The 24,462-nt window shown below is 43.5% G+C and overlaps 2 protein-coding genes across 3 annotated transcripts in view; one reads left to right on the top strand and one right to left on the bottom strand.

Moving 5' to 3' along the window:
• CAT (catalase) overlaps nucleotides 1-11,077 on the top strand; it is a 38,767-nt gene extending 27,690 nt beyond the window's left edge. Inside the window, exons 10-13 of the mRNA XM_004755965.3 lie at nucleotides 2,644-2,774; nucleotides 8,400-8,507; nucleotides 9,972-10,055; nucleotides 10,381-11,077. Coding sequence (XP_004756022.1) covers nucleotides 2,644-2,774; nucleotides 8,400-8,507; nucleotides 9,972-10,055; nucleotides 10,381-10,446 — 389 coding nt within the window. The 3' untranslated portion in view covers nucleotides 10,447-11,077. The remainder of the gene's footprint in view (nucleotides 1-2,643; nucleotides 2,775-8,399; nucleotides 8,508-9,971; nucleotides 10,056-10,380) is intronic.
• Nucleotides 11,078-17,517: 6,440 nt separating this feature from the next.
• The window catches only part of ELF5 (E74 like ETS transcription factor 5), a 31,125-nt gene continuing 24,180 nt past the window's right edge, over nucleotides 17,518-24,462 (bottom strand). For both annotated transcript variants that reach the window (XM_004755967.3, XM_004755968.3), the window contains exons 5-7: nucleotides 20,949-21,017; nucleotides 19,416-19,611; nucleotides 17,518-18,970 (exon numbers count right to left, since the gene is read on the bottom strand). In XM_004755967.3, coding sequence (XP_004756024.1) covers nucleotides 18,874-18,970; nucleotides 19,416-19,611; nucleotides 20,949-21,017 — 362 coding nt within the window. In that variant the 3' untranslated portion in view covers nucleotides 17,518-18,873. The remainder of the gene's footprint in view (nucleotides 18,971-19,415; nucleotides 19,612-20,948; nucleotides 21,018-24,462) is intronic.

Below are 24,462 nucleotides of genomic sequence, written 5' to 3'. Positions count from 1 at the left end.
TGTATTTTTTACCTGTTTGATATGTTTAATCAAGAGTTCCCATCTCAGATTTTCCTTGCCGTCCATCAGATCATGGATGGTGGGAGAAAGGTCTTTCATGGCTGTTGAAGAGTAGCATTCAGCTTTAGGGGTTAGGTTTCAAAGACTTTTCACAAAGTGGACAGTTCCTTATCACTCTTGGATCACTAGGACTTAAGACTTTTGGAAGTGCAAAGGCAAGAGATCCTGTTTCTTGTTTTCCGTTGTAATTGGCTGGGGCCAAAGAGGAAGAAACGTAGGTGGGGTTTTGAGGGCATGGGGCAGGTTAGAATAAAGGAGACAGAGTAAATCAAGGAATTCTCCCTCACTTTTTTTTTTTTTTTCAAAGTGGATATAGTTGAATTCATGTAAATCAAATGGTGAGATGAGATGCTACTGCATTTTGTTCTTTGGAGCCCATTCATAAAATTTATGATTTTTTTCTGTTAACTACTCTCTTTGGTGCCCATGTACAAACAGCCTCTATTTTTTATTACTTGTTCTAATTAGAGAATGTTTGATTAATGTTTTTTCCTTTTAATGCTCTCTAGTTTAATATCGATCTTAATTTTCTTTCTCCTCCCCCCCCCCCATTTAGGGCACATTTGTTTTAGTAATAGCCTGCTTACAGTGATCCCTTCAGAAAATGTACTAATGATTTATATTTATAGCCATAGATGTCTGTATTCAAACAAATTTGGAGAAGAGAAGGGGAGAATAAACCCACTTACAGCCCCAACACTCAGAGGCCATAACTGTTGCCTTTTGCTTTATTTCCTGCCAGTTTTCTCTGGGACTATTTTTCAGAGACTTAAGATTATTTTGTTTATATGATTTTGTGCTTTGCTTTTGTTACCATTTTGACTAAGCCTTTTTATGTATTTAATGAGTTTACTTGTTCACTAACTGATTACATCAGGAATTTGCAGTACTTCTCCCTGAGGTTTGCAGAGCTCAGGGGATGTGCTGTTGCCCAAAGTAACTGATATTTCCTGTGTGGGTCTTCCACAGTTTTACTCTAAAGTGATTTCTTTCTTTCATATTCTGCAGTCCTTTCATTCCCGAGATTGGCTGTATTGGAGAGGTTCATGTATATTCTGGAACTTCATTAATAAGTACTTGCTTCACGTTTATCCTTCTTGTTCACCATTATGGTGGCATATGTGTGAAAAAAACTATTCAGAGATACATTGTGACACACCCTTTGCCTACTTTTAAAAGTCAACCATTTGGGTTGTGCTCTTGAAGTTGAATGACAGAGCTTAATTGTTCCCAGTAGTCAGTGACTTGAAGACAACTTCCACTTTGAGGAAAGGTCAGAACTCATTTGGAGGTAGAATTTTAAAATTACTCAAATTGGCACATTTCAAAAAGTTAATTCTTAGTGTGGAAGACCATTGTGGTGGCTGGTTGTTGGAGCACTTTGCCTTCCAGATAGGTAACGCTGACCTGGAATGAATCTCCAGGGCTAATGATCAGGCCCCATAATAGTATGGGGCCTTCCTTCTTCCTACATGCCCTTGATGCCTTGATGGGTGTGATCTGTAGGCACCTTGATTATCCACTCTGCATAATCTGTCCTGGCAGTGAGCTGGTTAAAATTCCAACCTCAGACTGGTTTGTTCAAAACACTCAAGAGGTTTCTAGGCCACTCCTGCTTAGGCAGCATGTGCTCAGGCAATTCAACCTTCAACCAACATCAGCTGAAGCAGTTAGGAAAATAAATATGCCAGAATTTAAAAAAAAAAAAAAAAAAGGCCTTTTAATTTATTCCAGAAGTCAGAAAATATGTTTTGATTGCATTTGTCATAACTTCTTCTGTAAGTCCAGATAAATGAGTGCAGCCATACTAGAAATATCAAATTAAAGGACTAAAGTCCTTTTTTATTTACTTGTGGAAGGAAGTGAAAGTGAAGCTAGAATTGAATAAAGTCGTAGTCAATAAAGGAAAGATATTCTGAGAATCTTAATAACCTTGAAGAAATAGTGAAATAGAGTTCTGTAATAGGAGTGTAGTCTGTGCTGGAATGGAAGAGAGCAGACAGATCCCAGATCCCAGCTCTACCACTAACCACCACATGACCATGCCCAGGCAGTTAGCATCTCAGGGCTCGGTTTATCCATGTCTGTATATTGAAGGAGCAGAGCTAGAACTTTCAGTTGCTCCCCAAGATTCTGTGATTCAGTGTTTGAATTGAGCCCAATCCCAAATGAAATGCTCAGATTTGAAATGTATCTTTGGGTCTCATCTTCTGTGGGGGCCAAATCAAACCTGTATAAATGTATTTGTACCAGTAAGCAGCGAAAGATTTTCAAGATCAGATCACTTGAAGTATTCAAGAAAACTTAAGATCTCTTCATTAAAACTCAGAGTGAGACTGCCAATGAGAGCATTTGGAAGGTGGCATTATTCTCTAGGAATCTGAGTCCTGCCTATAGCTAAATAGGAGATGTTAAAAATGGCACGTGCGTGCATATGGATTGTGTGTGTAAACGCATGCATGTGTGTCGGGATATACATGTAGATGTGATCGCCACTTGAATTATATCTTACTACATTGACTGCTTGTAGACTTAATTCCTTCTTCACCTCTCCAAGTGAATCTGTATGCTTTTCTTTTGAAGGTGGTGCTCCAAATTACTACCCCAATAGTTTTAGTGCTCCAGAACAGCAGCCTTCTGCCCTGGAACATAGCAGCCAGTGCTCTCCAGACGTGCAGCGCTTCAACAGTGCCAACGAAGATAATGTCACTCAGGTAAGAGAGAATCGCAAGCAGACTCCACACTGAGCACAGAGCCCGATGTGGGGCTTGATCTCACAACCCTGAGATCATGACCTGAGCCGAAATCCAGAGGCAGACGCTTAACTGATTGAGCCACCCAGGCTGCCCCAATTTTCCCCTCTTAAGGTGTCTAATATGTCTTAAATTGAATTCACAGAAGACATCTCTAATCATAAGTCAGTGCCTTTATTAGATGGAGTTGAAGTGTTGTGTTTCTGTGCTCTTTCAGTATAAGGTATGGAGACTTCTTTCGGTTCCCCCAAATTTTGTTGAAGGTATTATAGGTGGGGCCACTGGGAAAGCAGTGATGATGCATGGAAATGTAAGAAATGTGTAAATAAAGCTTAAGTAAAACCGCTTCTGAGAAGCCAGGCAGGACAGCCCAGATTTAAGGGACTAGAACAGGATTCACAGTAGCACTAGGAGCCTCCATAGCAAGAGTGTGGCTGTGTCCACTGGAGGGTGCACTGGTCACCAGCACTGTTCTGGGGACGGAACCACTCTCCACCTGTCGGCTTCTATTTTTCAGTACCAGTTGCTTATTCTTACCTTGTCCTCCTGACTTCCTCCTCGCTTCCTCATAGCTTCTGTTTTAACATTGCTGTGGCTTTGCTGTGACCTTGGCCTAACTCTTCTCTATGGCTTCTTTTTCCATATATTACTTTTTCGGGGGACCTTTTTTCACTGTCTCTCTCTCTCTCTCAGTATTTCCTTGTTAGATTCTAGAGAGAGGGAGTCGAATTGATTTGACTGATGTTTTCACTCTAGGCTGCATCATTGACCTTTGACCAGCCTGTGGCTACCCGCCCAGGTCAAGTGCCCACCCTCTTTCTGATCACCAATAGCTGTCTGAGTGAGGTTCTCTCCGTGGGTGCACTGAAAAAGACCCTGTCACTTTAAAGAGGAGCCTCCTCATTAATGTGTCCAGTACAACTTAGACCCCACACAAGAGAAAAAGGAGATTTAAAAGTCCTGTTGTCCTAGAGCTCGGTTTGGGTGGTTGGTGTTAAACTTATTATTTAAATTAGAATAGGAACTGTATTTACTTTTTCAATTTATAAATGTGGGTTCTAAGTAAAAGATATTTAAATACATGAATTAATTCACCGTGAAGACATCTTTATTTGAAAGGGATGCTTGCATAGTAGGATATAAACCAGATTTAGATGAAATGAAGCATCTTCTAAAAGCCTTTTGTAGTTACTGCATTATTTTTAGTGATGCTGATGATACCAATATATTGTACTACAGTTCCTACCTTTCAAAGAATTTTGCCTGCATGAGGCTTGCTCTGGTGTTAAACTAGCTAATACTACCTCTGAAAAAATTAATTTAGATAATATATAGCTTAAAGAGTGAGAGAACATATATGCAGTTTATCTCAGCGACCCATGTCCAGAATATGTAATGAACTCCTACAGAGCAATGAGAAAAAGACCAAAGAATAGAAGATAGGCAGAGACTTGAGTAGGCACTTCACAGAAGACAATTTCCAAATGACTGAAAAACATACAGGAAAGTGGTTTATCTCTATAGTTAGCAGGGATGTACAAAATGAAACCACAAAGAGATAGCACTACTGAGGCACCAGAGTGGCTAGAATTAGGACTGGCCACGCCAAGTGTTGAGAGAATGAGAAACAACCCTCTCTTTCCTGTGAGTGCAAATTAGTTTAGCTGTTTTGGGAAGCTGTGTCTCAGTATCCAATCAAGCTAAACACGTGTGTGTCTTTTGACCCTGGTAAAGTACACTGTTATGTAGGAACCCAATAGAAATGAAGACATGTGAGCACCGGAACACATGTGCAAGACTGTTCCTGTTATGCAGATGTTCAGCGAGAGCTTAGATAAGCACATTTGCCAGAACACATTGAAAATATGAGAAGTCAAAAGAATTGCATTTGGGGATGCAGTTGGAGAAAGGGGGATAATGATCGGGAGGAGGGTCTGGTGGGGAGATTTCTGAGGTGTAAGTGATGTTCCTTCTTTATCTGGGTGGTGGTTGCGTAGTATGTTCACTGGGAAATCATTGAACCTGCACTTAGGGTTGGTGCCCTTTACTGTAGGGCTGTAACACTTAAATTAAAAAGCTTACGGAAGAAGAAAAATCACTCTCTCAATTTGCGTATGCTAGTAAAAATATCATGTTTCCTTTGAAAAGAATTTGGTCCTGCGATCAAAGTTCTATGGTTAGGTGTTGGAGCTGATAAAACCGTTTAGAATCTTTATCGGGTCAATGAAATTGAACAGCTGTCCTGTGTGTGGAGTCCATGCCCCTCTGCATTGAGCTGCTGAGCTGTGTGTACAGATGGTGGTTGCTAGCTAGGTGTAAGGCTGTGCAGACCAGAGCTCCCTAGAGACTTCCCCAGTTCGACTTCCAAGTCCCGCCTGCCTTTTGCCCGAGCAGTGTGACTGCGGAAGCCAGGCTCAGATGGGTAAGGAGAACGTACTACTTCTGTTGCAGCCACCGGCTGAGCTGTCCACCTGCTGAGGGAGGGGCCCTCTTTCTCTCTGTGTGTGTACATGTGCTTTTTTATTACTCTCTTGGAGCTAGATTAACCAGATCTCTGGGAGAGAGTATTTTATGTGAGTTTTATTGAGTGGTGTGTTGATAAATATTAACAGTTGTGTACAGGGGGCAAAGCCCTGGTTTATAGTGTTTGTCAGTTTTCCTTTTTTTTTTTAAGATTTAATTTATCTGAGAGAGAGAGAGCGAGAGCGTGCACAAGCAGGGAGAGGGGCAGAGGGAGAGGCAGAAGCAGACTCCTTGCTGAGCAAGGAGCCTGGGAAAGCCTCTGTCCCAGAACCCTTGAGATCATAACCTGAGCTAAAGGCAGCGGCTTAACGAACTGAGCCACCCAGATACCCGACAGTGTTTGTCAATCTTCTTGGTGACAATATTCCCTAGAGCTGATTCCAAGCTAGGAACATGGCATCACTATATCTGTGGCATTGGGACATGAGGTTCAGTATCACACTATTTTGTTCTATTTCTACCGTAGTAATACAGTAGACACAAATAATCTCAGGAACATAGGTAATAGTGTATTAGTTGGGAGAGCATACATTTTGAAGGTTTATTATTTTTGTTTATAATGTAGTTTAACTGTAAGTATGTAAATTATACATATACATATAATTGAGTTTTTAATAACAACTGTGTTTTAACAACTCACAAAATTCTTAAAAAGATAACAATCCGCTCTCATAAGCAGGTGGGCTCCAGCACACCACTGAAACTGCAGGACCAATTTCATTTTAGTTTGATGATAGATTGATGGAACATAGGAGGCCACACTTCTGTTTGTCATACATGGACATGCTAGATTAAAAAATAAAAAGAAAAGTAGTTGAGCTAACAAACAAAATTAAATCTCTGGGTTCTAGAAATGAAAAAGGAATCATAATAGTGCATGAACATCAAAGGTATATATATCATGGTGGGTAACCAGATTTGATTTACATCTTTATCAAGATTTTATGACTCCAAGGGGCTTGGAGTTTAGGCTGCAGACTCCCTGTGTGGCAGAAAGCTAGAACTGGCCTCGACCTGTGACATAATGATGAGAGTCAGGAACCGGCACTCCATGGGAAAAACTACCCACAAGACTGAGGCTACAGCTTGCCAGCCTGTGGGCTCTAGACTTCCTGAGAAACTGGGCATCCCTTCCTCTACTCTCCTCCTCTTAGGTGAGGTCTCTGCAGTGTTGTTCCACTTAGAACCACCTAGAAGTCCTGACCTGAGAAGCAATGAGTCAGCGAACCCTTTAGGCCCCTTTGCAGAAATGGTGAAAAAAATCACAAGACCCCTTAACAATTTGGATGCAGGTGATGGTTTTGTAGAAGATAACTCCTGTTGGAGATGAGTCCCAGGGAAGAATTATAATACAAGTGGGGAAATCCAGTGCCCTGAGAGATTGCACGTACCATAGGTGGAAGAATCATGTACATGATAGAATAATATAAAAGGACTTTAAAATAAGCATGTATACTGTATTCAAGGAGATAGAGACTGGGATATGATCCACAAGATAAAAATAAGATATGGAAAAACAAAAATGAATAGATTTAAGAAAGAACCAAATAGATGTTTTTAGAAACAAAAAGTACAATCTTTTGAATAAAAATTTAATGGACTAAAGTATCTCAGTGGATGGTTAAGCAGTGTATTAGATACAGCTGAAGAGAGAATTAGTGAATTGGGGGATAGATCTGAGAAAATCCCCATAATGCAGTACTGTGATTGGATTGTGGTCATGTCCGAAGTTTGATTTTTTTAGTTTTTTATTTTTATTTTTTTAATATTTTACTTATTTGACACAGAGAGAGATCACAAGTAGGCAGAGCAGCAGACAGAGAGAGGGGGAAGCAGGCTCCCCACTGAGCAGAGAGCCAGCCCAATGCAGGGCTTGATCCCAGGACCCTGAGATCATGACCCTAGCTGAAGGCAGAGGCCCAACCCACTCAGCCACCCAGGCACCCCCAAAGTTTGATTTTTTAAACCTTGGTTTCAAGTGTAAACTTTGTTCACATTTTTAAAAAATGTTTTTATGGCTTTGTATTTGATAACACACTTAGAAAAGCTATGAACATTTTGACATTGTATGAATTTGATACTTTGGATAATTGGGTATTTTTGGACTTTATAAACATTAGTAGAACAGGATATAGGATGGTGCCTGGTATATTATAGGGACTTTATAAATAAATAGTGGTTGAATGAGGGGCGCCTGTGTGGCTCGGTGGGTTAAGGCCTCTGCCTTCGGCTCAGGTCAGAATCCCAGTGTCCTGGGATCGAGCCCCGCATCGGGCTGTCTGCTCCGCAGAAAGCCTGCTTCCTCCTCTCTCTCTCTCTGCCTGCCTCTCTGCCTACTTGTGATCTCTGTCTGTCAAATAAATAAATAAAATCTTTAAAAAAAAAATAGTGGTTGAATGAATGAATGAATGACATGTTAGAATAAAAATCATAGCTGTTACTTAGAAATGGTTGATTTCAGAAGTGAGCAAAGCCCTTAGGACTCATCTACCTTACTTGTAATTTGCTATTTCTAATTTTAATCGATTGATATTCACGTTAGAGGCAAGCTTAATTGTACAGAGTTTCACTATTCACATGTGCCTTCTCCAAGAAAGTTTGGCTTCTGAAAAACTAAGGTATATATTAATGAATTAGGGTTTCTTCCTCTATGGTTCTGGATAAATTGAACAAAGGTTGTATCATGCTAAGTTTCCGTTGATGACGGCTTGCTGGCTCTGGACATGTCTGTAGCGAGACGTGGTGGGATTCTTAATTGTAGGCTCTACTGTGTCTTTAGCTTGTAAGAGACATCTAAACACTGACTGCAAAGGACATTACTCCAAGAAACAGTTATGAGAGCTGTTGTCAACTGAATTCTCCCTGTTCCACAAAACAAAAAGTGAGGAACTCCATACAAATGACAGTTTTCGCTAGAATTATAACTTATCCTTCAATTCTAAACACTTTCTTATTACACCAATGAGAAGTTATTTTTTCATTTCAAAGGTGGCACATTGGGTGAGTTTTGTTCACAACAGACTGGTTATTTGAGTCTCTGCATCGTGCATTTTCCCTGCGCAGGTGCGGACGTTCTACACGAAGGTGCTGAATGAGGAGGAGAGGAAACGCCTGTGCAAGAACATTGCGGGCCACCTGAAGGATGCACAGCTTTTCATCCAGAAGAAAGCGGTGAGTGATACTTCAGCCGGCGGGTGACATCTGCTGGCCAGAGGAGAGAGTGCAGCTGTGTGAGAGAACCCTTAAGTGAATGTTGCTTCTGTTCTGCTTGAGCTAATTGGACTTAAAAAAAAAATAGCACTAATCTCCAGCCCACCTCCGATTTTTTGCTCTGCATGTTTTTTTCTTCAGGGAATGTGGCATAGCCTCTGATCCTTCAGTTTTTTGTCCAGTGTGTAATAATTGAGTTGAATTCAGGGTGAATTCTGTCCTACGCTCTTCATAGACTGCCACCAAGTTCTGTGCCAGAGTCAGGTGCAATATAAAAATGTGGGTCCTGCCCCAATTTTGCTTCAACTTTAGACGATAAGAAATACGGATTGCTTTTTGTGTGTGTGTGTTGCGAAGCCTATCTAACCACTTGATATCATGACACCTGACCCTCCTTCAGAAGCAGCTAGAAACTTGGACTGCCTCTGGGGAGCAGTGAGTCACTGCCACATCAGGCTGAACTCCTGAGCAGAGGGGCCAGGGTATTTCTGATGGCAGCTCACTGTGCTGCGTGGAGCCTTCCTGCTCACAGTTTTTGGGGCCTGCCACAGGAGTAAGCTTCTTGGAAGTTGAGACAACCCTGCAGTTGCCTTCTGTCTTGGTCGCTGCTTCTCTGTTCAAAGGGACAGCTGGACCGGCATCTCTCTGGGATGTGTTCAAAGGCCTGGAGACAAGTACCAGCAGGCTGGGCACTTTCTCTGTAGGCAACGTTCTGTGTCTTTAACTGTCTCTCACAAGTGCGTGTCTAAAAATAACCTTTTAAACTGCGGAGATACTATTTATGTGTTTCCCTCTGCAGCCAAGAGCTGGACGCTTGTTCTCTGAGGTAGGCGGGGGTGGGTTTTATCTCACTGTTGAGAACGAGTGGGACAGTGTGGAAGTAGCAGAACTGGCCTTGAACCCTTGGTCTTCTTCTCTTGCCTGTGCTGAAACTGTAAGGCTTCCTGGGGGTTCACAGTGCCGCCCTCCTGCTGTCCGCTCAGGATCAGCCCGTGGTTGGGAACTCCTGCTCGAAGTATGTGGAGTTGCCCAGCACGGGCCACCGTCTTTGTACACCTCACTTTAAAGTTAGGTGGTGTCTGGGCCCATCTCGTTCTACAAATCACTGTGACTTGTTGAGTCACCTTGAGGCCGGCTCCTTATGGGCAGCAAGTGCCACTCACCTCGTTCTCTGAGGTAGGTTTCATTATGTCACTCGTTTTGTGGGGAATGGACACTGACGCTCAGAGGAATGACTTCTCCAAGGTTGCTCAGCCGGTCTGTGCCAGGGTTTCCCCGAATCCTCTCAGTCTTACTCTGTGGTGTCATACGCTGCGTTGCTGTGCCTTCCTTCCTCTCCTACAGGGTAAACACTGTGCCACGCGTGCCGGAGGCCAGCCTAAGAGGGGGCTAGGGGCAGTTTACATTTTTGTCGTTTGGTTTTAGGTCAAGAACTTCAGTGATGTCCATCCTGACTATGGAGCACGCATCCAGGCTCTTTTGGACGAATACAATGCTCAGAAACCCAAGGTGAGCCCAGAGCAGCCCGGCGGGGGTAAAGGAAGGGTGTCCTGGATCAGACTGGGTTAGAAAGTTTGGTTTCCTTAGTGATGATTCTTCCCAGGGACAACTGTTAGATTTTCCAAGGTGTTCAGACACTCCCTTGCCAGGTAAAGAACTCACCTGCACAGCACACCCTCTTTGCTTTAGCTCCGGACCACATAAGGTCATGTAGGTAAATGCAGTTCCCAATGGTTATTATCTTGATGTGAGCACAAATTAAAGCCAAGAAGAACACCAGGCTGCTGCTGCTGAGCGAGTTAATTAACCTGCTGGTCTTGTTCTTTTAAAACAGAATGCGATTCACACCTTTATGCAGCATGGGTCCCACCTGGCGGCAAGGGAGAAAGCCAACCTGTGAGTCGGGGCCCCGGGCCTGCCCCAAGTTGCTCTCCATCTGAGAAGCAAACCATGGTGTTCACACACCTACCCACTCTTTGCCAGATAGAAGATTCTCCTGGGCTAGTTGCACAATCGCAAGCCATGTCTTTCAAATAATAATCCAGGTTTCTATCGCAAATAACGTAGCAGTGGCGTTTAGCGCTATTTCCCTGGGGGGGAATAAGGGTAGGGCTTAATAGTGGTAAAAAAGAAAACGTACTTGCTTTTGACAGTTGATTGGATTATTCACTTAACATGACTAGAATGACAGTTTCTGGCAGAAATATGATTTTATTTGATGAGAAGAAAATCTTGGTGAAATTAGTATGTTTACATATCATCTCATGGCCTTATTGTATAAAAATATGGCTGTAATTGTATAAGAAGAAAAGATCACCTACTCAGTAATTTTCATTTCTCTCAGTTCTGTATAGGAAAAACACATTTAATGCATTGATGTCTTTTGAAAATAATTTCACTGACATAATAGCTTAATGCTTACTCCTACCTGGAACTGAACTTGGAATTACATCTATGCTCATATAGCATTGATTTTGCAACAGACTGATTTGTAATTGCTACATTTTTACAATAAAATAATCTGCACATAAGAAGAATGGCATTTGATTTCTTTGGGCTCCATATATAACTTGGACTCTTAGTCTGAATATCATGTATTTTCAGATGCTTACCCTTAAAACTGAGAATACCAATATTACAGGGATACCATATTATTTGTTTAAACCAGTAGCCTTTACACACAGTTTTCTAAGACACTCTGGACCAGAACTTTTCATCCTACTGGGAAAATAGCAAATTTTCCAACTTTGAAAGTTACTTAGATCTCTTGTCCATTAGTTCACTTCCTTATCTGTCTATGAATTTTTAAAATAAGAACCTCTGGTTCTTTTCTTTTTTTCTTGCCTATCATCTTTGCCTATCATGCTTAAATGGAATACTCTAGACTTGAGCTCTTGAGTACTGAATGAAACCTTTTTTCTTTGAAAATCCTTATTCCCGTCACCTCAGCTCTTCAAAACCAGTTTTACTCACTCTCAGAAATTGCCCGAGATCTTGGGCTACAGTTAACTGTTGGACCCCTAATAGATACAAATTTGCAGTCCTTCAGCTCAAACTTTTTTTTGCTCCCCCGCCAAATTCTCCTGCCTAAATCCTTCCTATATTTGAGTGTGATTGGAAACTGTTCTGTTTGCCAACATAGAGAGGAAAATTGTCCATTTGTGCCTACTGGTGAATACTTTCAATTTAGTGACTTTACTGTAGTTCTGGCTTTTTATATGATTAAATATATAAGATAAACTCATAAAAATTAATGTAATTTGACATGGGGGAAGGAGTTTATTTGAAAATTGGTTATAAACACAAAGATGGGTTTTTGAGATAATTTTCTGCTTTGGTCTATTCTGTCCTCTAGAAATAAGTTAGTAGTTAAAAATCACATATATCTAACATGTTTCTGGTATGTAACAATCTGACACCTATAAGTGTCTCCACTTTTGTCCCCTGGAGACCTCTTTTTGTAATTTTCAAAGATAAATATTGATGAGGTTAACTTCCTCAGGTTTTGCTTCTGGGCAGCAGTACCCAATTATATTCCTTTTAGGTGACATTAAAATATATCCTGAGAGTTTCTGAACCAAATTCATAAGGAGAATAAAATTAGTAAGAGGTAGTATGTTACAAAGGCTTTAGAACCACAAGAGACCAAGATTCAGATTCGTGCTCTGCTGTTTTCCACCTGTGGTATTTGAGCAAGTTGCTTTACCTCTCAGTATTAGTTCCCTCATCGCTAAGTGGGACCATTAATTGTTCTATCTCCATAGGATTGTATGGTCATTATTCAAAATACTGATTTTGAACACCCCTTCTTTCCAGCTCAATACCCCAGGGCCTCATCTTGGTCAGCTTCTGCCTTGTAACAAAGCACTTCACAACTCAGTGACTTGAAACAATAATCATATATCACTCATGTCTCCAAGTCAGCTAGGGGTTGGCTGATCTAGGCTGGGCTCAGCTGTGGCAGCTTGTTGATGTGGCTCTGTGTCACACGTCTCTCATCCTTCTGAGACGCATAGTGATGGCTAGTTCCTAGTGATGGCAGAAGTGCAAGAATGCAAGAAAGGGAAACCTACTCTTTTTTCTTTCTTGGGAAATTGAGATTGCACGAGTGAAATCCCAGTTGCACAAGTGTTTTCTTTGTTTGTGTTATAGCCACTAATACTTCACGGGCCAAAGCAGGTCATGTGGCTAAACCCAAAATCCAAGTGTGAGAAATTGTACTCCATCCATGGAGGTGACTCTGTGTGTGTGTGTGTGTGTGTGTGTGTGTGTGACTCTATCTGAACATTAATCTACCATAGACTTCCCCTCCCATTAGTTCTTCCATCCTATTGGGATTTCTAATCAATTCTCAATGGTCATCATCCTCTTTGTGTCCTTATTTCCCTTCTTACTTTGTTTACATTTGATCTAGTTCTAAATAATAACTACTCCAGAACCCAGCCTTGGTCAAGGATGCCTCTCAATGACTCAATTTCTGCACTGGAAATGACCAGGACTGAAGCAAACCACAGCTCTTTTGACGGGGCTTTTAAACATTTGACCACAAACCTCAAGTGGGCCCCCAGTGCTGCCTGGAAATCTGTTTTTCTCTCTTTGGTAAACCCTTCTTCTTGGCTCCCCCTCTCCCTTCAGCTCCTTATTCTGCCAAGGATAAAATAGCTTCCTTATCTTTTCCTCCACCAGAGTCTTCCAACTTGCCAGCATCGACATCACCATGCTCTCCTTTCCTTCCTGTTGACAGAGATGAACTCTGTTCCTGCTGAAGGCCAGACCTCATGTGTGCACTGACCCCATGCCTTCCCTCCTGCTCTTGGATCCCCCTTCCTCTCCTACCTCATCCCTGTTAGCTTGCAAACCTGCTCTTCCAAATCTCATCAAATCCTCTCTTGTCCTCATAGGGCTCTCCTGTTATTGCCTCCTTTGTTGAAAAATACTTTAAAAGAATTTCCTTTACTTACTTGCTATACTTCCTGTCTTCTGTCCTCCCTTGAAACTACTACAATCATGCTGCCCTCGCCAAGGTCACCAGTGGCTTCCATGCCACTAAAATCCAATACTCTCATGCAGTAGTGCCATTTCTGGGTATATATACCCCAAAGGAGTGAAAGCAGTGACTTGAAGAGATTTGCACCCAGTGTTCATAGCTACATTACTCACAATGTCCAAAAGGTGGAAAAAAACGTAAGTGTCCATTATGGATGAATGAATAAACAAAATTTGGTATATCCAGACAATGAAATATTATTCAGGCTTAAAAAGGAAGGAAGTTCTAACACAGGATAGAATATGGATGACCCTTGAAGACATGACACAAGGGAAATAAGCCAGATGCAGATGGGCTAATATAGTATCATTCCACTTACATGAGGTTTCTATGGTGGGGAGGAGGAAACACTTAGTGTTTAATAGTTACAGTGTTTTAGTTTGGCAACAGGAAAAAGTTCTGGAGATGGATAGTGTGGTAATGTTTGCACAACAATGTGAATGTATTTAATGCCACTGAATTGTATACTTAACAATGGTTAAAATAGGGGTGCTTGGGTGGCATAGTTGGTTAAGAAAGTGACTCTTGGTTTCAGCTCAGGTCATGGTCTCAGGGTCATGAGATTGAACCCCATGTCCAGCTTCACACTTAGCATGAAGTCTGCTTAAGACTCTCCCTCTGTTTCTGCTCTCCCCTCTGTTCTCACTCTCAAATAAATACATATTTTTAAAAAGTTTAAGATAATAAATTTTGTATATATATATATTTTAGCACAACAAGAAAAATCCAATGGTCCATTCTCATTCTTCACTCATGTGGTCTCTTAGCAGTGTTTGACACAGTGGGTCACTGGAAACTCACTCTCTCTCTGTCTCTCTCTCTCTCTCTTTTTTTTTTTTTTTTGCATAAGAGCTTTTTTGAGATATAATCTACATGCCATAAAATCCAAACAAAGTATATAATTCAGGGGTTTTTAGTGTATACAGAGAGTTGTGTAGTCATCACAATTGATTTTAGGACATTTTTGGCACTCCCCCTGCCCCCTAGAAACCTTATACAATTAGCAATCACTCACCATTCCCCCACCTGAATCCTGCCCCAGCCCTTGGCCATCACCCATCCAGCTGCTGTGTGAGATTGGCCTCCTCTGCACATTTCACTTACATGGAGTCCTACAGTGTATGGTCTTTTCGACTGGCTTCTTTCACTTACTGTAATGTTTCCAAGGTTCTTACATGTTGTAGCATGTAAGTACTACATGTACTTCATTTCCTTTTATTGCCAAATAATGTTGCATTGTATAGATATGCTGTGTCTTATTTGCCCGTTCATCAGTTGATAGACTTGTGGGTGTCTCCACCTGTTGGCCACTATGATATGAATAATGCAGCGGAAAATGTTCACATGCGTGCTTTTGTGGGGACACATGTTTTCATCTCTCATATCCTTTTAAAGGCATTTTCACTTAACCTCTGGCACACCACTGTCTAAAGATCAGCTCCTGGCATTATGTTATGTTACGTTATGTTACGTTACATTATGTTATATTACTTATTTTTAAGATTTATTTATTTGAGAGAGAGTCTGTGCACGAGTGGGAGAGGCAGAGGAAGAGGAACAGAGAAACTCAAGCAGACTCCGTGCTGAGCGTGGAGCCAATGCAGGGCTCAATCTCACAACCCTGAGATCATGACCTGAGCTGAAACCATGAGTCAGACTCTCAATTAACCATGCCCCCCAGGTGCCCCTCAACTCCTGGTATTTTAAAATTGATTGCTTGCTCTTCTGAGAAGAGGACTAGGTCTGGGCTTTTAAGCTCTGGGAAGGATCTTGTTCTTTTCAAAATCAATGTTGGAATTTTGGTTTAAAAATATGTTAATTTGGGGGCACCTGGGTGGCTCAGTGGGTTAGGCCTCTGCCTTTGGCTCAGGTCATGATCTTGGGCTCCTAGGATCGAGCCCTACATCGGGCTCTCTGCTAAGCAGGGAGCCTGCTTCCCACTCTTTCTCTGCCTGCCTCTCTGCCTACTTGTGATCACTCTCTCTCTCTGTCAAATAAATAAATAAAACCTTTAAAAAATATGTTAATTTTGTGTTTCCCTGATAAAGGAGTATCCTTTTAACTGATCTACTAAGGAAATGAGTTTTAAGAACTTAGCACGTGCTTTTCTGAGAGGAACATGGCCAAGTTGCTTGGCCATTTCTTAGCCTCTTAGTTCATGGGACTGCAAATCAAGTGGCCGAATTTCACTTTAAATGAGCTGATAAGACAAATTGAAGGCTTTAAAATCCTTACCAGAACTTTTAAAGATGTGAAAGGTTGGTAGAGGTGAACTCAAAAAGTTCTGTATACTTTTGAATTTTGGACAATTTAAAACACATAGGAATATACTGAAAGTTTTCTGTGGAAAGCTGTATTGTAATCTTTTTTATAAAGGATCTTAGTCCCTCATTTGGCTGCTTGAGAAGTGAATTTTACCTTGTTTTAGGTTTTTGTTTTGCTTCAGTATTGTTTGCTGAAAGTGGGGTATTTTAAGCAGCTCTTTGTATTTTCCATTCTTCAGTGAATTGTGTCATGAAGCTATATGTTTAAGTAAAGTTCACAGTTTAAAGAGTATAGTGGGCTGAATGATGTCCTCCAGTAGGATGGCCCATGTCCCCCTCTGGAACCTGTGAAGGTGACCTTATTTGGAGAAGAGTTTACAGGTGTCATTAAGTGGAGGGTCTCAGGATAGGATCCTCCTGGATTATTCAGATGGTTTCTAAATCCGGTGATGAGTATTCTTCTAAGAGACCAAAGGGGAGAAGGAGGGGCAGGTCACATGCAGATGGAGGCAGAGATTGGAATCTTGTAGCCATAAGCAAAGGAGGCCTGGAGCCACCAGAAGCTGAAGGAGAGAAGGAAGGATTCTGTCCTAGAGCCTAGGGAAGGGCATGGCCATGCCAACACCTTGATTTCAGACTTCCAGCCTCCAGAACTGGGAGAGAATGAATTCCTCTTGTTGTAAGCCTCCAAATTTTAAGCCTTCCATTAATTTGTCACGGGCAGTACTAGGAACCTAATTAGAAAGAGGATGCTGATTCATGGTTTTGTAAAGGGAACACTTCTTGAGTGGCTGAGGGAGAAATGCTTTTGTTCTGTGAATTGCTTGAGGCCCCTGTTACTCCCCCACCCCAGCTGCTCTGCCCCCACTTCATTTCCCTCCGTCCCCTTGCCTCAGCTTCTTGGTTCTGCTCCTTCCAAGCTCTGCCCAGAAGTTCCTCGTTACTTCCTGTTAGAATATTTCCAATTTTCTGGACAATCTCTTCTTTTAGTGGGACTGTGGGTTTTGATTTCCATTGACATGGTACTTAACCTCTTTAGATGGCCAGGACAGGGGTCCCAAATTCAAAATGTACAAGCATTCTGGATGTATGAAAATCAAAACCAAAACCAACCATAATGATGCAAGAACAAAGCTGAATGTCTGGAAAGAGGTATGACTGGTGACCAAATGCTGTGCCTCAAGGGGCTGTTTCTACTTAGCTCCAGGAAATTATTGCCACAATGTATTGAGGAACTAGTGTTGACAGATTTGATTTTTTAAAAGAAGCTGGAAATCTGGATTTTTCTGTAAATCCCCTGATTTTTAGATAAGGTAACTATTCATAGTAAGAAACAAAACCAAACCTCAAAACAGTTAGCAAAAAAAAAAAAAAAAAAAAAAAAAGTGCATGTGTGTGCAATTTTGTATGTGTGTACCAAACAAAAATATATCTCTAAGGTCCTACTGGCCCATATATTCCATTTTGCAAGGGGACCCTCTGTCTTAGGATGTAGAGGTGGTGGGTAGGATCATTGCATATATTTCTTGCATCTTTGGGGGCTTTTTAAAAATCTCCATCTCCAAAATGCTAAGCAACAGAAGTGTCCTCAAAGGTTTTATAGGTCGCTATCGCTTTCCTGAGCCTGCCTTGCCGAAATTAACAACACGGGGACACTTGAACATGTTAAATATTTTATTCACATTGTTTACAAACTATATCCACCTGGAAAACACATGAGTCCAAAAATAGATTATTTTACAGTAATTCACATTTTTTTAAAAACAAATTGCTACGAAGTGAAGCTCTAAGCACGGAGGTCCTCAGCCTGTCTCGTGGTTCAGTGCCTGGTTGCACAGAGCCCCCCAGCTCTACTGGGGTAGCAGTCCTCAGGGCAGACAGCCTCATTGCACGTCACCAGTGGCTTCCCTACCAGTGAGCGATGAGGAGATGTCAGTGCACACTTTAACCCGTGAACATTTACTGATAGCAATTCACCGTTCCTTCTTTTGTCAAGGAACTAGTTTTAGAGCTTGAGTACATGCCAGGAAGACAAAACAAAGGAGACTTTTCACGTAATCAGCCATTACAGAGTTATCAGGACCTGGCCCGTTCTATAAAGGTTGAACGTCTGGGCTGCAGACAGAATGAACCAGCTACAGTTTTGTGGTGTTGACGGCTTGGATCAGAAACAGCAGTGATTTGGAAATTGGTGCGAGGATCTGTGGACTAACTCAGCTACCCTCCCTTCCCACCACCACCAGGAGAAGAGGGGAAACAAACTCAGTAGGAATTAATAATGTGCCTAATTTTAAGTGTGTGGCCCTAGAAAGATAGCCGTGGGAGTTGGCTGAATGCCCCCAAAGATACCGTGGTTCAGAAGCTTATTATTTCCCTATGCTAAATCCAATCATGCCCTCCAGAATGGGGTCCAAAAAAAAAAAACAAAATCAAAATCAACAAAGCATGTCCCCTTTTCTTTTATTAATTAAGAAACTTTTCTATGGCATTTGGCTTTAATGATTTAAAATCTACAGTAGGTCTGTCTTACCCATATCTCACTCCCTCCTACCAAACTAACTACCAGAGAGTCACTTTTCCTGTTTTTCCTTTGCGAGCTGCCACAGTTAAATATGAGAAAACTTTTGAGCCTTTGGAAGGGGAGGCCCTGGTTGAGTTTCAAATGGCAGAAGTGGGTCCTTTTTCTCAGAGTAGCACCAACAGCACGGGCTATCGTGTTTCTGCAACTCTCGATTAGGGAAGGAATGTTTGATCAGGGAACCACAAAAGACGTTCCTTCCTTCCCTTGGATAAGAAAACACAGAATTCCTTAAAGGGTGGCTTCACCGTGGGAGCAGACAACAATAACTCTGAATCCGAATGAAAGCTGAGAGGTGGAGAAATGTTAGCACATTTGCAGGTTAACACAACGACACAACAACAACAAACAACAACAACGAGACTTTCAAATGTCTATTGCGATGCGATTGTTTGAGAAGACAAGAAATCCGTAGAAGGAGCTCGATGATGGAGCAGATCATAGCTTGTCTTCCTGCCACCCGTGTGCATTTTTTCCAAACTTGTACACTAGCCTTCGGTCAACCCGTTCCAAAATTCCCGTTTTGTAGTAGTACCTGAGAAAGTCAGCAGAAGAGAAATGTGGGGAGACACGCACCCCGGGAAGACAACAGAACAGAAACACTCTCCTCATTCCTCTCGGGTGACCAGGCTGGTTTTTGGTAACCCTGGTATTTCCACACCCCGTTATCAGCTTACACTTAAACCTTTCCCAGACACCTTGAAGGCTAAGCCTCACCACACTCAGATCAAAACGCATTTTGTGTGTGTATGTGTGGGACGGCCGGCATTCAGAGTGATCCCCAGGGCCACTGCCAAGAATGAGAAGGATGGCGTGTCCGTTTACAAACTATAATCCCACCTGTAACTAAGAACCAGAGTGTTGTCTCATGACCTTTCGATTATCAAGGAAAAAGCTGCAAAAACAGTTTAATTTTCTATGGCTGGCAGTTTTGTATAACTCTGCCCGAAGGCTTGTGGTGTTTCACGCTATTAACTCACCTCAGAGCTCGGCTCAACTTTTCATACGTCATTCTGTCATTTTTCTTCCTTTGTCCCCACATCTTTGCCAGGGCTTCTGACTTTACTACCCGAAAAATACCTTGTTCCCTATCTTCCCATTCCAGAATACCGCAGTTTTCTTCAGGAGAGAGAAGCAGGTCTCGCACAAATTCCCATAGATGAGAACTTTGGAGGCCTTTTGAGAAAGAAAATAAAAGTTACTTAACAGTTCAAAAAAAAACTCTAAGAGTTGTACCATTTCTCCTTTAACTCCGAGAATTGCTACTTTTTAAATGGGGATATTTTCCATATTATGACCAGGTGCTCTACTTGGACCTGCATTGGGCTATGAAATGTTTTTCTTCTATGAAAGCAATTGTAAGGGACACCTGGCTGGCTCAGGCAGTTAAGTGTCAGACTTCAGCTCAGGTTATGATCCCAGGGTCCTGGGATGGAGCCCCGCATTGGGCTCCCTGTTCAATGGAGAGTCTGCTTTCCTTTCTACTTCTACCGTCTCTCTCTCTCTCAAATAAATAGAATCTTTAAAAAAATAAAGCAATCATAAAACACACATACAGGGACAGCAAATTTATACCAACTAGAAATACCGTGGCTCCCAGCCTGTCCTTGCTCTGTGGAACTATGGAATAATTCTTAGGAATTAATAAAATGACAGTCATATGATCTTTCTGACAGACAGTATGATGGTACTAATATCCCACAGCCATGCCAGTCTGGCAGACTGATCCTACAATGAATTTTTTCATGAGAAGCTGGTGTTTCTCTTGGTCCATTAGAGTTGTCATTAAGACCGGTTCTAGTGTCCAACCACCTGGGTTTGGGGCCTGAATCCACTTCTTTGTAGCTCTGTAATCGTAATCTCTCCAGTTATCTGTAAAATGGGACCCGAGGGTTACCTACCTCATGGGAGAAGTTGGAGGATTATGGTTTAACAATAAAGTGACTGGCACCAAGTGGGGCAGACTTGATTCGGCCCTGGGTAGGTCTGTCTTAGGGCCAGGAAAGGCTATGAGAATTGCCAACATACGACATTTACTATCGTCCCTGAGGACTTAAGAGAGAAGGACCCTTGGGGCGCCTGGGTGGCTCAATGGGTTAAGCCTCTGCTTCGGCTCAGGTCATGATCTCAGGGTCATGGGATCGGCCCCGCATGGGGCTCTCTGCTCAAAACGGAGCCTGCTTCCCCCTCTCTCTGCCTGCCTCTCTGCCTACTTGTGATCTCTGTCTGTCAAATAAATAAATAGAGAGAGAAGGACCCTTAGCAGACCGGGAGAAATAAACCCTTATTCAGAAATTCACCATGGTTAGACAATTTCTTCGCTTCGCCATTTTAATTCTCACAACACCATGTCCAAGTGAAAAGAAATGTAATTCTGATAACAGTTTATCTGCTGTTTTCTTTGGGGAACCCCTGGTCCCCTTCAAATGTTCAGTGTCCAAACTTATTAGAGTGCTTTGTCTCCTGAACGGTTTTAGGAAATTAGAAATGAGGAAGGGCATCGCTACACTTACTTGTTCTACTATGACTGTGACAGTCTTGACTTTTGATGCCACTTGTTTTCAAGCAGTTAGAATCAGCATCTGCAATAGAACGAGTTACAGCAGTAGAACGAGTTCAGACCTCCAATCACACCAGAATGAGCCACTATGAACTGGACACCTTTGTGGTAGGAGATCCCACAGGAGGCGCTTTGGGGGTCATTAGGAAGTCGGAGGGGTTTGCCTTTGAAAGGGGCGTCATTTGCATTCAAATACAAGGGACCTGCCTGGTGCCAGGTTCTGGGCTCTGTGCTGGGAAAAAGCGAGAACGAGACAGTTCTGGTCCCCATGCACTTGGAATTCAAGGACTCGTGGGCAAGGTACAATACAAGTCAATCAAGTCACCCATAGTGAGTGTTATGAAAGCAGCAAGACATGGGGTAGAGAATGAAGGGTTGGTGGGGGCTGCCCGCTTAGAGTGTCCAAGGAGGGCCTCATGTGCAGGAGGCATCTACGCTGATGTGAGAGGGTGGGAGAGGCATCCAGAGGGAAGGAGCAGCACAGAGAACCAGTGAGGCATGTGATGTTCCCAGGGGTGGGGGGCAGGTGGTTAGATGATGGTGCTGGGGAAGCCAGCTGCCCAGAGAGCCCACGGGGCCTTCCTTGCCAGCCCACAGTAAGCACTTGGGATTTTGTTCAAAGAATAAAGTGAAGACTTGGGAGTTTGACAAGATACACATTTTAAGAGAACTCCTCTGACTAGTGTGTGGGGAACACACAAAAGGGACACGAGTAAAAGCAAAGAGACCAGAGCTTAGGAATAGCAGGAAGCAAGGCATCAACTCAATACAGAACTCCGTCTAAGTAACAATCTGAGACATGTGCACAGCATTATTTCAAAGGAGTATATGATTCCAAAAAAAAAAAAAAAAAAAGAGGTAGTGCCCAATCTCCCCAGCCTTGCCGCTCCCCTGGCTCACTTTGCTCTGGCCAACTGACCTCCTGCCTCTTTCTGAGACTCCCCCTCACCTTCTACCCCAGGGTCTTTGCACGTGCCCTCCCTCTGCCCTAAGGCCCCTTTCTTTGGATATCCATGGGTTGGGCCCTCCTCTCAATCTTCACTCCAAGTCACCTTCTCAGTGGAATCACACACACTTACTCCTACCCAGCGTTCTGTGTCTACTTCCCTTATTATTTTTTTGGCCACAATACTTATCATCATCGAACATAGGATATTGTGTGTTTATTTATTTAGTTCACTCTCTGTTCCCATCAGAAGTCAGGGATTGATGTTTCCAGAGGTATCCCCCAAACACGTAGCCCTGAGCACAGCACATAGTAGGTGCTCAGTAACATCCTGGGCAGCCGCTAGACCAGATGCTAGTCTATAGCAACCATATACATGGTATAGTCTAGTAGGTATATTATGTCATAATCTGGATGAAAGAATAAGTATGTTGTCAAGGAAGGGAATGGTGTCTCATGTACCACACTGCTGCCCAGGGCAATCTCAGTGCCACTGGCTCATGTCATTCACTGGCTTACCGTCCTGCGGTTACTTCCCCATTGTCTCCCAGATGAAGGCCGCCATACTTGTTAGGACTTTCACAGACTGCTCCCCTTCTCTGCTGCTGCTGCCCAACTTCTTCCCTTCTGTTGGTTTAGAGGGTCCCAGTGCTGCTTGGCTTTCTCCTGCCTCAGGGCCTTTGCATGGCTCCCTGCTCCCTAGTTCCACTGAGCTAACTTGTACTCTCCGGACCTCTTCAGAAAGTCTTCTCTGAACTTTCCATCTGGGTTAGATCCCCTCTCTGTTCCACACACTAGTGTGTTCCTTAGTATCACAGCACTAGTCCACACCAATAAGGACAGACCTCATCTCTTCTCTACTATAGAGCACTTTCTAAATGCCACGTGCCTGTAAAGTGCTTCACATACATTATCTGTTTCAGTCCCTGCAGCCACCCTATATGGGACTAGAACTACTTCTATTTTATGGAGGAGGAAATTGGAGCCCAGAGAGTCTAAGAATTTTATCCAGAGTCGTGGAGGCAGGGCTTGAACCAGAGCAGGTCTGTTCTCAGAATTACTACTCTATCTTGTCTTTCATAGTAGGTGTTCAGTGCATACTTGGTGAATAATTATTAGCTGTGTTTGGTGAGTGTTTAGCATCGCCAGGCACTCAATTTCACCTGTCCTTGTGATGAACTTCTATTTCTGTGCCCATTTTACAGAGAAGTAAATGAATGCACAGTGAGGCTCACCGCAGCTCATGCACTCATTCGCTTATCCATTCATGAGCGTTGAGCCACAGTGTGCTCACTGGTGCCGGAGGCACAGGCCAAAGCAAGTCACTCTTCTTAGGGACTTACATGCAAGTGGGTACAAACATCTAATGAACAAGCAGTAACTGTGGAGAATTCTGAAGCAGGGTTAGGGTAGGGAGACCTCGGGGGTAGGAGAAGGGGGGTAAGCAACCTTGCACTCTTAATTAGAGCCAGTGGACAAGACTCCTAACCAGGAGTGGGCAAGCAGCGAGCCCCGGGGAAGTTTGCAGGACACAGTTCTGGTCACGTGCCTGGCCAGGGGCAGAGCCCAACTTTGCACTCAGGCCCGCTGGCCTTAAGCCCTCGGCTTTAGTAGCCTCGGCGCATGTCCGGTGGAACGAACAATGACAGGAACGCGGGCCTTCAGCTTTCAAGGTGCCCTCTGCACCTTTCACGGGGTATGGGCTGATAGCGCATCGATGGGGAACACCAGGTCCATGCACCCAGGCAGGGATGTGCAAAGCCCAAATGGAGGCCCCGGCGGACTCAGCTGACAGAGCCGCCGGGCGGAGGGGGTGCGAGCGCTTGCGCAGGGCCGGAGGGGGTGCAAGCACGTGGGCAGGGCCGGCAGGGCCGTGACCGGACGAGCGGGCGGCCCTTCTGTCCGCGGAGCGCCGTGCTGCCTGGCGCCACCTGCAGGGCGCACCGAGCGCTGCTTCACCTTCGTCTTGGAAGAGCAGAGAACGCCAGCAGAGGCACGGGATAAACCCAGGTGAATTCTGAAGCAGTGAAGAAGACCGAAAGCTTGCCCTCAAATGCCAAAATGGCAAGAAGAGGGAGGGAAACCTCGTCCTTTTCATGTGTGGGATTTCTCCCGTGTGCCGCGGATGAGGGATCTTTGGCTTGGCTGGCGAAGCCCAGGACAGGTGAGTGTGACGTGGAGTTGTGTGGCCCGTGGAGGGTTTCTCCTTGTGGGTCTTGTCAGAGATGTCCCTATGTTGTCGGCTCCCAGTTCCCAGTGGTGGCTTTGATGCTACTCCCGGGTCCAGCTCACTCTCCTGGGGGTGGCCGTGGGGGCAAAGGCATAGTAGCCGTCACCAGCACAGCCGGGGTGAGAGGGGTCACCAAGTCACAACCTCCATGGCAGCCCAGGGTCCCCACTGAACTCCCCTGCAGATGTCCCCTGCGCACTGGCGACAGTCCCCCTGACTCTGAACTATCTTCCTGTCAGAGGGGTCCCCGCAGCTGGGCGGTGCCTGGTGTGGGGCAACACAGCCTGGGCT

Source organism: Mustela putorius, unplaced genomic scaffold (genome assembly GCF_011764305.1).
Source record: "Mustela putorius furo isolate JIRA1106 unplaced genomic scaffold, ASM1176430v1.1 tig00003859_pilon_pilon_pilon, whole genome shotgun sequence".
In the NCBI taxonomy this organism is placed as follows: domain Eukaryota; kingdom Metazoa; phylum Chordata; class Mammalia; order Carnivora; family Mustelidae; genus Mustela; species Mustela putorius.
This window is presented reverse-complemented; position numbering and strand designations above follow the sequence as displayed.